The 16,898-nt window shown below is 42.8% G+C and overlaps 1 protein-coding gene across 1 annotated transcript in view; it reads right to left on the bottom strand.

Moving 5' to 3' along the window:
• LOC139477672 (sacsin-like) overlaps positions 1-16,898 on the bottom strand; it is a 90,862-nt gene that overhangs the window by 42,225 nt on the left and 31,739 nt on the right. Inside the window, exon 5 of the mRNA XM_071260051.1 lies at positions 13,875-14,022. Within this exon, the coding sequence (XP_071116152.1) occupies positions 13,875-14,022 (148 nt within the window). The remainder of the gene's footprint in view (positions 1-13,874; positions 14,023-16,898) is intronic.

The following is a 16,898-nucleotide window of genomic DNA, read 5'->3' as shown; positions in this document are numbered from 1 at the left end:
TTCGATAAATTTGGCTGTAGCAGGGTCAACTGTAAGTACACTCACAAATGCGGTAAGTGTGGCAAACATTCCCATAGCTCTAGGACCTGCTTTCGAGGGAATGGGGTCCAACCGACCCCATACAAGCCCAATCAGCCTTTTCCTAACAGAAAACCAGCCATCAAGGCAGGTAAAGTCAATGGCCCCTTCCCCCGTGGATCTCAATGAAATGGCACCCTTGTTACGCCAATATGCTAGGGTCAATTACAGAGATGCAAATTATTTATGGGTAGGTTTTAGCTTTGGCTTTAAGCTCGAGTTCCAGGAAAGCCGCACAGATCGCCTGGCACGAAACTTGCGATCAGCCACGCACCAAGACACAGCAGGCTACGTGAAACAAAAACTACACAAGGAAGTCGACCTTGGCAGGATGGCGGGCCCCTTCAAGGACACCCCCTGGACAACCTCCAAGTATCCCCAATAGGCCTGGTGCCCAAGAAGCAGCCAGGATATGGTCAGCACCTGGGTAAGCATGCAGAGGAATTCCGTCTAATTCACCATCTATCCTATCCCAGGGGTAAATCTATAAATGACTTCATAGACACAGAGGCCTGCTCCGTTGTGTACGCCAGATTTGATGAAGCTACCCATATGGTTCAACAACTGGGAAAGGGAGCACTACTAGCAAAATTCGACATTCAGTCGGCCTTTAGAATTATACCAGTCCACCCATCCGATTTCGAGCTGCTAGGCATCAGATTCGAAGGTGAGTTCTATTTCGATAAATGCTTACCATTTGGCTGCTCCATATCTTGCGCCATATTTGAAACATTTAGTACCTTTTTGCAATGGTACATGCAATCGCATCTTCCAACGTGTCCGATCATGCATTACCTGGATGACTTCCTAACGGGGGGCACAGCAGGCACCAGCCACTGCTCAGACAACCTCAACGGATGCGTGAATACACTAGAACAGCTTGGGGTTCCTATTGCACACGACAAGACGGTGGGCCCCATAACCAAACTGACATTCCTAGGGCTGGAAATCGACACCATTGCAATGCAGATCAGAATCCCAGAGTCCAAGATCAAGGAGGCAACAAGGGAAATCCAAGACATCCTGTCAACAGATAACATCAAGGTCACAAAAAGGGCCCTCCAGTCCCTCAAAGGCAAGCTTAACTTTATGTGCAGGGCTATACCAATGGCAAGGGCATTCAGCCGCAGGCTAATCGATCTGCTTAGCAAAGGTAAGCAACCATTTCACCACATTAGGATTACCAGCTGGGTCAAGGAAGACCTACAAATGTGGTTAACATTTCTTACGAGTTATAACGGCATTTCAGTGTTTCAGGACCAACTATGGGTGGACAGCGATTTCCTCCAGCTGTTTTCAGACGCAGCGGGTGGCGCCAGCTTTGGGGCCTACATGCAGGGCAAATGGTTTAACGGCGCATGGCCAACACAGTGGGTGACGGATGGAACTACACGGGACTTGACGCTCCTGGAGCTGTTCCCCATCACACTGGCCATCCAAATCTGGGGCAAGCAACTCGCAAACAAAAAGGTCCTCTTTTACTGCGACAACCAAGCCGTCGTAACAATAATCAACAAGCAGTCAACCAAGGCCCCCAGAGTGATGAGCCTACTCCGTCGCCTAATCCTGCAGTGCCTCCGATATAATATTATGTTTAAGGCAAAGTATGTATGTTCCACTGCTAACACTATTGCCGATGCTCTCTCGAGGTTTCAGCTCAAACGCGCTCCGAGAGGCAGCACCAGCCGCGGACCAGAACCCCACACCTATCCCGTGCAACATATGGCTGATCTGAGGCAGGAAGCCGGCAGACTCCTACAACAATCTCTGTCTACTAATACATGGGCCACTTACCAAACAGGCATCAATGCCTTGCACCAGTTCCGGTCCGCACACCAGCTACAAGAGGTGTGGCCAGTCCCGCTGGATCAGGTCGTAAACTTTATTGCTTATCTGTCAGTCACTCACCACTCCCCTAACACAGTCAAGACTTACATTGCAGCGCTGTCTTCACACCACAAATTCCACGGGCTCACCGACTGTACAAACCATTTCCTGGTAGGCAAGATTTTAACCGGCTTACACAAATCAGCGGGCCGACCAGACACCAGAAAACCGATCACTGCAGATCTGCAGCATGTAGTAACCAAAAATCTGCCTCACGTATGCTCTTCAGCATATGAAGCCAGGCTGTTCAAGGCAGTCTACTGCACAGCCCTCTTCGGTTTCTTTAGGGTTAGCGAACTGGTCCAAACTGGACCCTCAAAAACAGGTTGCGCCATCCAGAATTTAAGCTTCTCGGGCAACCCCCAGCAGCTTTCAATCCATTTACCACACTCAAAGTCTGATCAGTACAGGATGGGGACAACAGTTACAATGTCATCTATACCAGGTAATCCGCTATGTCCGGTAGTCGCCATCAAGCACTACCTGGAGGCGCACCCCTCCGGCCCACAACATGCATTCGTTCACTTCGACCATTCCCCCGTTACAAGGTACCAATTCCAGGCACTCCTAAAAAAGGCCTTAGCACACAGCAACATAAACACAGCCTGCTATTTTTCGCACTCCTTCCACATTGGGGCAGCCACATCAGCAACCATGAACGGGGTGCCCGAACACCTCATACAACAATACGGCAGGTTGAAATCAGATTGCTACAATGCTTACATACGCTTACCAACAAATTCAATGTTGCACAATTAATTCAAATAGTCTTTGATGGTACTTACTACACTTCTTATTGTTTACAGTTTGGATGGTGGGATCCAGCTACATGGGCAGGGCACGGCAGTACTTGCTCCTGAAGGGCACCAGTCCGAACCAACCGAGGATGCTATGGCTGACACGAGGGGGGATGAGGTGGACACCATTCTGGATGCACAGGTCAAGGCGACACGGCGCAGCCCCAGGGCCCTCATCATTCACCTTGGCTCCATCGACCTGTGCTCGGTCAAGGGCAGCCAACTCTACCTTGACATAGTGGCATCAATCCTTCGGATACAACTCCAGCTTCCTGACACCAAGATCATCGTATCCTCAATGCTGCCCAGGCGCTACTGGCACGATGCCAGGTACCCACTAAAGATCGAGGGGATGCGGAAGAATATCAACCGCCGACTGGCCAACCGAGTCAAAGAGCTCGGCGGTACAATGGTGCCACATCCCCAGATCCTGGCATCAGACAAGACATGGTACGCCTGAGAGGGCATCAACCTCAGTGACAAAGGACTGTGTGTGTTTACGGACAATTTATTGCATGCCCTGGCGCTTGTTTTGCGCCAGTAAGGATATTATCTCCACAGGTTAGTGTTTCCTTTCAGTACATAGGCAAGCCGGGCAACAATGCTATCTCCGCGTATCGCGTTGCCGTGGGTGTGGGGTAGCACTCTGGTGCTTTGTGGCGGGGTAACAAATTAACTTGCTTCCAAATTAATACTCGTGCTTAAGGCTACCTGCTTTTCAGCGGGAACCTTTCCGGGGTTACCTGCTTCTCAGGGGGAACCTTGTCTTTTCCGACTTTTCAACCGGGGAATCGTAAAATAACATAAGTTGGGGCAAACAATTGCCACGTATATGGGCCCTGCGGCGGAAGTCATCTTGTCAAGCGGTAGCTGACAGTTGGGTCCGCGGCGGTAGCCGCACAATGGTTTTGCTAATGGGGCCGGGCAGTGGGATCTGGCTTGGCCGGCTACCTGGGGCCGTGCAGCGGTAGTCTGACTTAGGCCAGCAGCGTGGAGCTGCTTTTGGCAGCGTGGGAGTTGCCAAGCAATGGTAGCGTTTAAATATGCTACCATGGGGGCCGGACAGCGGTAGCAGTCTCAGGCCAGCAGCGCTAGCTGCAATCGCCGTTGGCCACGGTAGCATTTTGGTATACACAATTAGCAGCTAAGTAGCCCACTAGTACCTGCACACCCTCGGCCATTTAACCCAATCTCATCGTCTGTGGGGTACACTGCTAGTAACAAATTAACTTGCTTACAAATTAATACTCGTGCTTAAGGCTACCTGCTTTTCAGCAGGAACCTTTCCGGGGTTACCTGCTTCTCGGTGGGAACCTTGTCTTTCCCGACTTTTCAGCCAGGGAAATCGTAAAATAACATACGTTGGGGCAAACAATTGCCACGTATATGGGCCTGGCGGCGGAAGTCTCACAATGATTCTACTAATTGGGCCAGGCAGTGGGATCTGCTTTGGCCGGCTACCTGTGGCCAGGCAGCGGTAGCTGCTTTTGGCAGCGTGGTAGTTGCCAAGCAATGGTAGCATTTAAATATGCTACCGTGGGGGCCGGACAGTGGTAGCGGTCTCAGGCCAGCAGAGTTAGCTGCGAATCGCCGTTGGCCACGCTAATGGCCATGGTAGCATTTGGGTATACCCAACTAGCAGCTTAGTAGCCCACTAGTACCTGCACATCCTCGGCCATTTAATCCAATCTCATCTTGCGTTTTATTATAGGCACGGGCATCCACGGCTCGGTGGCCCGTGCCTCTCCTTGGCATATCGCGGGATAAATTCTGTTGACAACTGACACATGAATCTCGCTCACTCGAGCAGGCGTCGCAGGACCAGGAGAAAGACTGTTTTCAATATGAAACTCATTCTCGGCAAGTGGTTCGTAATCAGTTGAAGTGATATTCAGCTATCTGTTGTCTGAGAAGCAGTAGCAGGTGCAGAAATACAACTCGTGTGACAGTAGGCCTCAAAAGCCTTCCACTTATGGTCGTATAATGACATGGTTGAGGAACAGTGCGCCTCAGGGATGATTTGGCTACCCATCTAGAGTAACCCTTCGCAACAAGGCATTCCTGTAAATGTGCCAAACACGCAGAGCGAGGGTGTCAAGTGACGGGTGAAGCAACTGAGAGTAAGGAAGGAGAAGGTCGATCCTTAGAGGTAGACACTACAATCTTCTGTCTGCAAGTTGGATGAGCGTGGTGAGCCAACTCTGAGCTGGCCAATAAGGCACGACCCCAAACAGTGTGAGGTGACTTGTAGATGCTATCGTCGAGATAGAACACCGTTTGAGGGAAAAGGGTAAGCGTGTAGGCCCTCCCGCAACGCATTGTGGTCCCAAACCTGAGGGTTGAGAATGGGAGATATGAGCTGGGATAGAATGTTGAAACGGGTTGTGAAGAGATCGACGTCTGGGCACAGAAAAAATTGGCAAATCCACTTGAAAATCATTGGATGTAGGCACCATTCCATCAGAGGTTTGTTGGGCCAGGACAGGGAGTCGCCTATGACGTTGAAGACGTTGGGGATGCATCTCCCTTGAACTGGAATGTTGAGCGAATCAATTAGTTGAACAAAAAATCTTGTGTATGTACCAGATAACGGATAGGTTCACTGAATCATCAGATTGGAGTCGTGAAGACGTGTCGCCCAATGAGACACAGCCAAGATCACTGCTTTGAACTCTAAGTTGTTGATGTGAAGATGGCTGTCTTCAGGGGACCACGGCCCTGCCACTTGTAGATCCTGATAATGAACTCCCCAACCCACAGTTGAGGCATCAACAAAAAGGTATTTGGTTGGGTCATGCAATGGTGGGAACAATCTCACATCACTCCTTGGTCTTGTAATTTCTGCGAACAGTCGCAGAAAACACTGTAAACATAGAATTTGCATGTAGCCATAGCTGATCATATAATTCCCCGGTCGAATGATCAACAACCGGTGCACTAGCAAAGATATCGCCGTGATATCTGATACATCTTAATTATGACGAATGTAAATAATTTGGAAATGGGAAATCTCTGTCAATGCGACACAAAACCCAAATTATCAGCATTCCCTTGATAAGGTCTATCTTAAAAGGGGTAAAATTACCGATGTTGATCATTAATAAGTAGTCAATCTCCCTGAGCAGCAGATGGAAGGAAAACACAGAGTCCGGTGAAACTGTGAAGTAGGTAAGGGAGGGTTATGCCAATGTAGACTGTCAAAATGCCTCCAAACCCACATAATTTATCAAATCCAAGCAATGCTTGGGTAAATGAGTGAGTGATTTATATAATGGGGATACAGCAATATTCCAACGGGAACACATTGATTTTGTCAATGCAATAGAAATAAATAGCAAAAGGAACCAGTTCAGCATGTACCTGACAAACCTGCAAAGTTTGATGAAAAAATATTGAACACTTTATGAGTTATGCCCCAGAAACGAACCCTACCCTCACAGAACCGAAGTCCATCTTGTTGCCATGGAAACGTAAAAAACAAAAATTTCTAAAATTTCTAAATAGCAAAAGGCACCAGTTCAGCATGTACCTGACAGACCTGCAAAGTTTGATGAAAAAATATTGAACAGTTTATGAGTTATGCTCCGGAAACGAACCCTACCCTCACCCTCACAGAACCTAAGACGTACGGACAGATGGACGGAGCCCGTTTCTATATCACCCGCCAACTTTGTTGGGCGGGTGATAATAAGCAACAGGATTATATGGTACGGGTGGATCATCGTACAGGTGGGAAATATTGGCTGTGAAGAATGAAACTGATTGTGCGTCCTCCTTTATCAAAGGGAAATGATGGTTGATGATGGAGGGAGGGACAATAATGAGGGAGAACCTGTTCACTTAGGTTTCAAGGTTGAAGATATTACAAAATTCTTCAAAGATGCATGAATGCTTGTCAGATTAAACAGGAGCTGCGGATCTGGGAGGAACGACCTGTGCAGGAACGACCTGTGCAGGAACCAACAAGTAGGTCAAAATGTCACGAGTGGGTGCCAGCAGGTGACTAACACAATGTTGTAACAGAGCGAGGGTTAGCCCAGCGACAATGATCAGATAAATCTCTGTGAGGAGAGTGAGATAATCCAAGCCCAGAGCGGAAATCCAGATAAAGAAAATCATAAGAGTATCCACGCAAAAGAGGGTACTCCATGCACTAGGTGTAGCATTCCCAATTATGAGGAGGGTTCGTGTAAGCACTAATGGTTCCAAGGGAAATCTTGGTGTTGATGTAGTCATAAGAGCAAGACCAATCTTGTTGGCGCTGTTCCAAATAACTAGAGGACGAGGAGCAATCTAAGTTTGACAAATGTCCCATCCTTTCAGTAAGTCATCCTCAGAAACGTTACGCGAAGAATTTGATGATGTGTAAATAACCGATCCCTTGATCGCCGATACATGAGGCTCATTCAGTGGAGGACCGACAAACCGTGGATGTGCGCCGATCCTGAGAGGTTTCGCTGATCTGTGGTTGTGCACCGTTCCTGAGAGGTTTGGCTAACCCTGGGATGTGTACCTATCCATGGAGGTGCGCCAAACCTCAGGTTTGCCAATCCATGGTATTGCGTCAATCCTGGGAGGTTCGCCGAACCTAGAAGGTGCACCGATCTTGAGAGGCTCGCCGATTCGTGGAGGTGCGTCAAACCTGAAAAGTTCGCCGAAACCTCGGAGGTGCACCAATCTGGAGAGGTTTGTCGATCGTGGAATACGCTGAACTGTAAAAAAGCCGATTCTTGGAAAGCCTAGGAGAAATGCCGATCTTTAAAAGGACTCCACCATGGAGTGAGAAAGGGCACAAACGACAGTGAAGGGAAGGTAGGAATGGCCTGTTCTAGAGAAAGAGAGAGCACTTCTGCACGTCTGTAAAAGCCGGTAGAGCCGATCTTCGAGATTGAGTCTGGCTCCGTTGTTATTTAGAGAAATCGAGAACGAACTTGTGTGAGCAATCAGAAGTTGAAATCACCAATGTCGACTTGAGAGCAACTATAATCTCAACTAAGGTGCAATGAAGTATTCTGTGCTGATACGGACACAATGTGGAGGGAATTGAAACCAGCTGCGTTGATGATCCCTAAGGTTGCTGTATCAAGGAAATCCCTGGCTGACAGACAAAAACTTGTTGATGAGGGATGAGTCATTAGAGCGGGATTGATCCCGACAACGCTGACAATCCGTGTACCTTGTTGAAAGGTAATGATATTAGGTAGACTATCAATCAGCCAAATCTGTATAGTAATCGCCCTCAGATGGTTGATCCTTCAGGCATCCATCACGAGAAAAATCAATCCTAGGAACGGCGATTTTTGGATGAAGAATGGCGATTCTAGTCAAAAGGGTGCGCGTGAGCACCATACTAGGCTCTATGGATCTGTATCTGCAGTAGCGGATGAAAGCAGACAATTGATCTGGGGCGCATGCATAGATGTCAAGTCGAAATGGAGCGACTGTGTCCTAAGCCAAAGTGAAAGAATCAACGATGACAGGAACATCAGGTGAAGGAGCGGGTTATCGGCTGATGATCTGGGAGCACTAGAAGGTCTGCACTGTCGAGGCTGGTGTGGATGAAACGTCTTTGGAGAGAACCATGCGAACAACTAAGGCTGCTGGTTGCTCCAACAGAAGCGTCAATATGGACGTACTGGAGACAGATGGCTGGACTGATACTGTGGGAACGTCATCAGTGAGGAAGTTGTCAGAGACTATGTCTCCATCCCCCCATAAGTAAGGGTAAAGTAAAGTAGAAGCTGTAGATGACTTTACAATGGGATCGGTTGAGGGCAGCTGGCTTGGTCTTGGGCATCTTAACAATGGAAGGGCCAAGCTCCATGTCTTTAGACTTTGATCGCCGGTCTTTGCAGCTGCATAAATAAAAAAACAAAGAATTATTCGTGAAATGGGAACATGGAACACATCCGATAAAAAACGCAGCAGGCACAAAATGTCTTGTAATGATAGAACTCTGTTTAAAGCTGATCCAGAAAGTTTCTTGCAAAGATTTGTGACTGAGGATGAAACCTGTGCACAGCACTTCCAGCCTGAGTTCAAACAACAATGAAAACAGTCAGAGCATTGGACATGAGCAGCACAAAAGATGACAAAGACTGTCCCATCAACTTGAAAGCTTATGACCTTCGTGTCATGGGATGTTGAGGGGGTCATCATGGTGGACTCTCTTCCAAAGGCCAGACAATCAACAGAGCTTATTATGTTGCACCTTTGAGGCAATTTTGGGATAAAATTAAGTCGAAGAGATGTGGGAAGATGAGAAAAGGTGTGCGCTTCCAGTTCCATCAGGACTATTTGCCAAGGCACAAATTAGTGATTGTGTCTTTGAACTCCTTATTCTCTTGAACTGGGTCAGATTTCCATCTGTTTCCATACATGTAGAAAGCTTAAGCTGAAACCTATTTCCACTCAAACTACAGAGAACATTTTGGACAGTCAAGAGTAGTACTTCTAAGAAGCTTGAGATATCATCCCTCCAACATCAATGAGAGTGCCAACTCTCTCAACCCCTGAATTCCGAATCCTATTTAACACAAATTTCAAAAGCATTGAGAAAAGGGTATGCTTTGAAGTAAAATTACCGAAATAAATATTTTAAAAAACCACCCAAATATATAAAGAAAATCTTAACACCATTATTGTTGAATCTGCGTAACAAATACAATTTTATTTGCGTTCAGCGTACCACACTGCTGAGTCCCGAATACCCTCTAAACTGACTCCAAAACCCTTGTACCATAAGGGGGTTGGCAGCCTCTTCATATGGAAGGGGATTTGTTTAGGTCAGGTCTTTCTATGTGAAGCTCAGAGTTTATCAATCACCCCTTGTAAGACTCCCTGCTCTACCCACATTTAGCGAATACTCAGATCTGATTGGTTGGTTGACAAAAACAGATGTCTTTTGACGCAAGAGTAAAGAAGAAACATATTGTTGCTGTATTAACATATTAGTCTGATTACTAACCTGAGAGTGAGGATATACACTTCATCGTCAATATGAATGTGAACGTTTGTGATATATGGTTGTAAAAATTGTCCCCTAGCTCTGTAGCCCATGTAGACCAAATTGTGGTGTCAGGATTGATGAAAGGAATACTTTTGTCTTTTTACGAGGGCTGGTCAAAGAGTTCTAAGCCTTACAAACAAAACCAACAATTGTGAAAATGTTTTAAATTTAATTTTCAACATAATCTCCCTGCTTTTCAATACACTTCCCATATTGATAGTGAAGCTTTTCAATTTCAGTCAGGATGAAGTCTCTGAAGCCACCATGAAAAACCCATTCACGGCAGCTTTGATGTCATTGTTGTCGTTGTCATAGCGCTTTCCACGAAGGTGTTCTTTCAGTTGTGGAAATCACTTGGTGGCAGGTCTGGCTAGTATGGAGGGTGAGGAAGCTCTTCGAACCCACATTGTCAAACAGCAGCCTTTGCAAGTCGAGAGGTTTGAGAAGAGGCAGAAGAACTCCAGGAGTCCAGGAGTCCACTTTTCTTTGATAGAATCTCTCAGGTGATGAAGCAAATCAGTATAGATGGCACTGGTAATCGTCTTTTGACATTCTAGGTAATCAACAAGGATCACATTCTTTGCAGCCCTAAATACAGTAGCCATAACTTTCTTCACTGATTTGAAGACTTGAATTTCTTTGGTGCTGGAGAAGTGGAATGGTGCCATTCCATGGATTGTCATTTTGACTGGGGATCAGAGTGGTAGCCCTATGTTTCATCACCTGTTACTTATCTCTTTTTGAATTTGACAAAATCCTCCTCAATTAGCTCTCTGTTTTCTCTGGCAATGTCAGTTCTTTTTTACTTAAGATCCAAATTTAGAAACTTTGGCACCCAATAAGCAGATATCTTATTCATCTGTAAATGTTCATGAATAATAATTTCAGTGTATCCGTGGCTTAGACCTGTGTCTTCCTTAAGTTCAGCAATGGTAATACGTCTATCTGACAAGATAAAGTTCTCCTTGATTGAATCTTCTTTGAATGAAGTTGGCTTGTTCTCCCAGCCTTAAACATAGCTGCCCCAATGTTTAACAGTGGAATAGCTAGGGCACTTATCCAAATACACTTGTGTCATGGATTTCTTGGGGAGTACTTTTCTCTTAAGTTAAAAACTTGATGACGGCTCAGTACTTGCTCTTTTCCTGTGTCCATTTAGACCCCTATGATGTTCAACTGGCTGTCACTAATATACAAACGGCCTCAACAGAAGAAAAATACACTTTCTATGAACTCCTCAAACAATGTACTACATATACCGGTTCACTTTGGTATCATCAATAGTTGAAAGTTAGTCAGGCTTCTAACTTTTTTACCAACCCTCGTAAATTTGTACACTTATTGAAGGATAACAGTCACAAATTGCATAAAATTGTTTAGTGTAATGATACCATATTTATAACTGTTATCCTTCGATAAAAGCACAAAAAATGAATAACAATCATTATAATTACAAAATTAATTGTTATACAGGGTTAACTTAAACTGAGATAAAACCTTTCACTGAGATGTCATTAATTATTCAAATCAAGATCTTAATAATCATCTGATCTTACTTTAATAATGTTTCAAAAGATTTCTAAATGCGTACACAAAATGAAGGATTTTGCTTTGCCAAGCTCACCTATATATCTTTTTCTTTTAAAGCATCTTAGAACGATTAGACAATTTCTTTCTTGTAACAAACTGAAGCATAATTCTTTTCAAACATTTTCGGCTCAACATAATTTTGGGGATAAAATCATGGAAGTTTCAGCAAGAAATGTCACTTTAAACAATATACATGTGACAATGTCTAAATCGTCTCTGTACTTTAGTGATGCAATAATTAGGGCTTACATTATTATTGGCACAACCTTGGGCAGGTCCATATACATTTTAATTTTGACCATGATTGGAATGGAAGTTTCAGCAAGAAATGTCACTTTAAACAATATACACGTTACAATGTCTAAATCGTCTCTGTACTTTAGTGATGCAATGATTAGGGCTTACATTATTATTGGCACAACCTTGGGCAGGTCCATATACATTTTAATTTTGACCATGATTGGAATGGAAGTTTCAGCAAGAAATGTCACTTTAAACAATATACATGTGACAATGTCTAAATCGTCTCTGTACTTTAGTGATGCTATAATCGAGGGTTACATTATCATTTTTTGAGGAACTATAACACAATTTAAGACGAAGCACGACCTTAGGCAGGACCATATACATTGTAATTTTGACCATGATCGGAATGGAAGTTTCAGCAAGAAATGTCACTTTAAACAATATACATGTTACAATGTCTAACTCATCACTGTACTTAAGTGATGCAATAATTAGTGCTTACATTATTATTGGCACGACCTTGGGCAGGTCCATATACATATTAGTTTTGACCAAGATTGGCATCGTAGTTTCAGCAAGGAACCTTTTAATGATATATGAAATATCTATAAAATTTCATTTTATTTCCTACTTACTAAAATAAATATCAATATATAGTAAACCTGTAGCCCAATGTCATGACATATCCGCCAGACTCAGTTTCAGCTTGACATTGAGTTAATTTGGGTAAAGGTACTTAAAACTTCAAAGCATGTGATGTTTCATCGATAAGCTTAGTTGCGCCTCCCAATCAGAGTCGGTGAGTAAATTCGAGTAGAGGCTAATTTCTAAGTCTAACTTGTTTTAAGGCAATTAACATTTCACAATTATTTGCATTTGCAATTGACCATGTGAGTTTGATTTCATTTTGCTTCAAAGCAAGTGATGTTGTCACAATAAGTTTAGTTGCTCCTCCAAATCAGAGTCGGCAAGTAGAGGCTAGTTTCTAATGTAAACTTTTTTTAACAATTATTTGTGTTTGCAAGTGACCATGTGAGTTTAATTTCATGTATTTCAGTACCAAGGTAAAAAAAAATAATAAGGTGCCATTTTCGCCAGGAAATAGTAGTTGTTATCACTTTAGGCGAGGTGCCGTTTTCGCCAATCGGTGCCATTTTTGCTCGGTGCCGTTTTGCTGATGTGCCTTTTAAGCTATAACCCTATTTATTGATGTTATAATCCAGGGTTTCATTACCTTTTAGGGGGGATTATAACGCAACTAGCATGACCTAGTATAGAGCTATCTGCGCTGCAATTTTGACCAAGATCGGGATGGCAGTTTCAGCAATCGGTTTTCTTTGAACATCTTAAAAATTATGTGAACAAACAGTTTGTTCACATTTTGCAACCAACTCAGAGTTCTAAGGATCAAAGGCTGTCCTCAAAGTTATTGAGGAGTAAGCTGTTATTAATAATGAAATTATGAAAAAACACTCAAAGATCAATTCTGGGAGAACCCATGCTCCCTATCATTTCTGTCCAGATGACTTTGCAGCACTATTTGCTTGACTGAAAGTTGGAAGTATGTTTTGTGACGGGTTGGATTGTAGCCAATTCTTTGAATTCTTTGAAAGTTAAAATATCAAATTCTCTCAAAATCCAGGTTTGTGCTCTATATATGCAAACTTCAGCATATTGTCTTGGTTAACCATATTTTCAACATGCTTTTTACATAACTACATCCACAGTCTTATAGCTTTGGCCTGACCTCTGCATGTTGCACAAAGCTGACGACATTTTCAATAAGCCGTACTTTCATAAGAGACAGTAATTTTCAATCAGTGATACCTCAGAGTAATAATCCATCCAATTTATGTAAAACAATAACGTAAAGCATGTGATGCTTTCAATCAGAATATGTCTTTTGTTGGGACTTCAGATCCTATGGTAAAGGACAGCCCCCTGCTGAAGGTGGGTATGTAATTTTCCTGCTCCCTGTGCAACAATAGTAAAATTGCTAACTGTGGCTGAAGACTGAATGCTAATCATAGTGCCTCAAACATGCTTGAAAATACTCATTATCCTTATCATCTGTGCAAAGTTACCTTTCCCTTGTCAATATGTTCTCTGAAAATACTCATCATCCTTATCATCTGTGCAAAGTTACCATTCCCTTGTCAATATGTTCTCTGAAAATACTCATCATCCTTATCATCTGTGCAAAGTTACAAGGAATAGTCAGTCCCCTGTATATATTACAACAATACAATAAGCTTTTTCAGATTCACCTGTTATATGGAACACTGACTTAAACCCCAGACCGAAGCGACCAACTTTGAGTGGGTCCTCCTCCTTTATGCTGTTGTGTAGCATCTTGATTCCTTCCCAGTCCTTTTCTGTGAACAAGGCATTGTTGTACACACACAGGGCTGGGGCCTGAAACAGAGCTCAGTACATTACTTGTGAACAAGGCATTCTTGCACACACACAGGGCTGGGGCCTGAAACATAGCTCAGTACATTACTTGTGAACAAGGCATTCTTGCACACACACAGGGCTGGGGCCTGAAACATAGCTCAGTACATTACTTGTGAACATGGCATTGTTGTACACACACAGGGCTGGGGCCTGAAACATAGCTCAGTACATTACTTGTGAACAAGGCATTCTTGCACACACACAGGGCTGGGGCCTGAAACATAGCTCAGTACATTACTTGTGAACAAGGCATTCTTGCACACACACAGGGCTGGGGCCTGAAACATAGCTCAGTACATTACTTGTGAACATGGCATTGTTGTACACACACAGGGCTGGGGCCTAAAACAGAGCTCAGTACATTACTTGTGAACATGGCATTGTTGTACACACACAGGGCTGGGGCCTGAAACAGAGCTCAGTACATTACTTGTGAACAAGGCATTCTTGCACACACACAGGGCTGGGGCCTGAAACATAGCTCAGTACATTACTTGTGAACAAGGCATTCTTGCACACACACAGGGCTGGGGCCTGAAACATAGCTCAGTACATTACTTGTGAACAAGGCATTCTTGTACACACAGGGCTGGGGCCTAAAACAGAGCTCAATACATTACTTGTGAACAAGGCATTGTTGTACACACAGGGCAAAGCATTTGATACTGGGTAGTGTGAGTGACTATTGCAAAGTGATACTTGACACTTCTGAGCGAGGAAACATGTCCCTCAATCTAAAGTGCATGTATGTTTGCGACACTAGGTCCACATCCACAATAGATACATCTGGGTTCCTGTAAATGCTTTGAGTTAGGAGATAAACATTCTGTGTTTTCAAATTTGAAGTAATCTAACTTTTTCAAACAGAATTGATGAAATATCCCTCGATAGATATATATTGAATTTAATCGCATGTTGTTGCATACTTGCACTGCTTAGTCTCAACAGGCATTTCTTTGAAATCAACAAGACATCTTCCATTGTAGTGGTGGCAGGTTATAGCAATAGTGACAAAAAACACTGAACTAATTCATTTCTCAAATAACTTATTAAATCACAATGTTGTAGTTATTTTGAAGTTGTAATTATGTACCAGCAGACAAGTCGGCATTGCGCAATAGGAGACAGATTGCCCATTTTTGTGACTGATATCTGTGTGGCCCTGACACAGTGTGTTAGCGTGTGTTTTATGTCAATGTGTGTGTTTTAAAAGTTGTTGTTCTGATATTTCTCCCATAACAGGGCTTGATCTTCAATCGCCAGCAGTGGTTTATTCGCAGTGGTTTATTTTTTTTCACCCAATCTGATTGGCTGGCTGAGAGTGGAGAGTGTGTCATCGCGTTTTGATTGGCTGGCTAAAAATAATTGATGGCACTATTTTCGGATCGGGGATACCCGAGGTCGTCCAGTACAGGAAATCCCCAGCTGGCAAAACATTACCGTAGTGACAATGTTTCCATTGCCGAAAGTTGGTGAATGAGAGAAAATTTGTGGGGGAAGAAGGGGTGTGATATGTGGAGATATATCAGAGAATTTCGGCTTCCCAACGTACCAGATTCAGTTGCAGACGGTAACCAAAGCGAGATACCACATCGATATTACGGGACCAGGTGAGCAACTCCTGTACATTCTTTACTTGGCGTTTTGAAGGCTAATAACAAAGCTAATGAAACAGTTAATTAATTCATGTAAAAATACCGATGAAATAGTGAAACAAAACCATATTGTTTGGTATTTTTTCTAAAAACAACTGTCAACCACATAAGAAATGTCACGTTATAACGAAGTGTTGATCTAGAGCCGATCGGTCAAAAACATATTTCATAGTTATATTAAAATAATAGAGACTTAAATTTCATATTTTAAGAAAATATACACTCAGATAATTTGGATCTAAAGCAATACTCAATTTTAATGCAGGAAACGATCAATCTTTGCCGGACGGACCGTACACCTCACGACCAAGATGTTTTGCAACCACAGCAGTTGTTTCCCCTTTCAACAGGTGGAGTTATAATTAATGTATTTTGGCCTATAATTATTTGGGTTTTTTTAAACATGAAGACTTCAATTATTTGAACATACTATCTCAGGAAATTAAGAAAATCGTTAATATGAAAAAACAACATTACCCCGTTTAAACTTGAATGTATTAAGTCATACCTAAATCTAAATAAACTCCAGAAGGTAATATATGTCTTTATATTTTTTCTTAACTATTTTGATTTGTTATAGGGAGCAGACAAAATGATGAAGATAAAGATGGTGGGCACCAATCAACCTTATTATGTATATTTTTTTTTAAATATATATATATTTTTTTGCAACAATGATGTACATGTATACATCTTAAAATATATTTTGTATTTTAGATAGGATGAAATAATCTCAAAATTAATTTTATATTATTAGTTTTAGGTAGAAACTCAATATTACAGTTAATCATATTCAGAATTAACAGACAATACAGAGAATTAAGACATGTAGAATTAGAATCATAGCAGATAAAGAGCCCCAATATGCATAGCTAGCTTAATTTTAATGATAAGTATTTAGCATTTCTTGGGATGATAAACTGGACATATGACAAAATAAAAAAATATTTTTATTTATTATTCTCCCATGGTTTATTTTTTTTCAGATAATCTAATTGGCTGCCTGGGAGTGGAAAGCTGTGTCGCTATTTTGTTCAGAGACCTTAAATTATTCTAATGTGTAAATTTTCAGAACATGGTAAATAAAGAAAAACTCAAATTTATGGCTGATGAAGTGACCAACAAGAGGTCCTCTTATAAAATTTTACCATAAACCTCATTTCTTTATATTAGCAATGT

The sequence above is a fragment of the Haliotis cracherodii genome, unplaced genomic scaffold, assembly GCF_022045235.1.
Source record: "Haliotis cracherodii isolate W230 unplaced genomic scaffold, xgHalCrac1.p SCAF_1, whole genome shotgun sequence".
Lineage (NCBI taxonomy): Eukaryota > Metazoa > Mollusca > Gastropoda > Lepetellida > Haliotidae > Haliotis > Haliotis cracherodii.
This window is presented reverse-complemented; position numbering and strand designations above follow the sequence as displayed.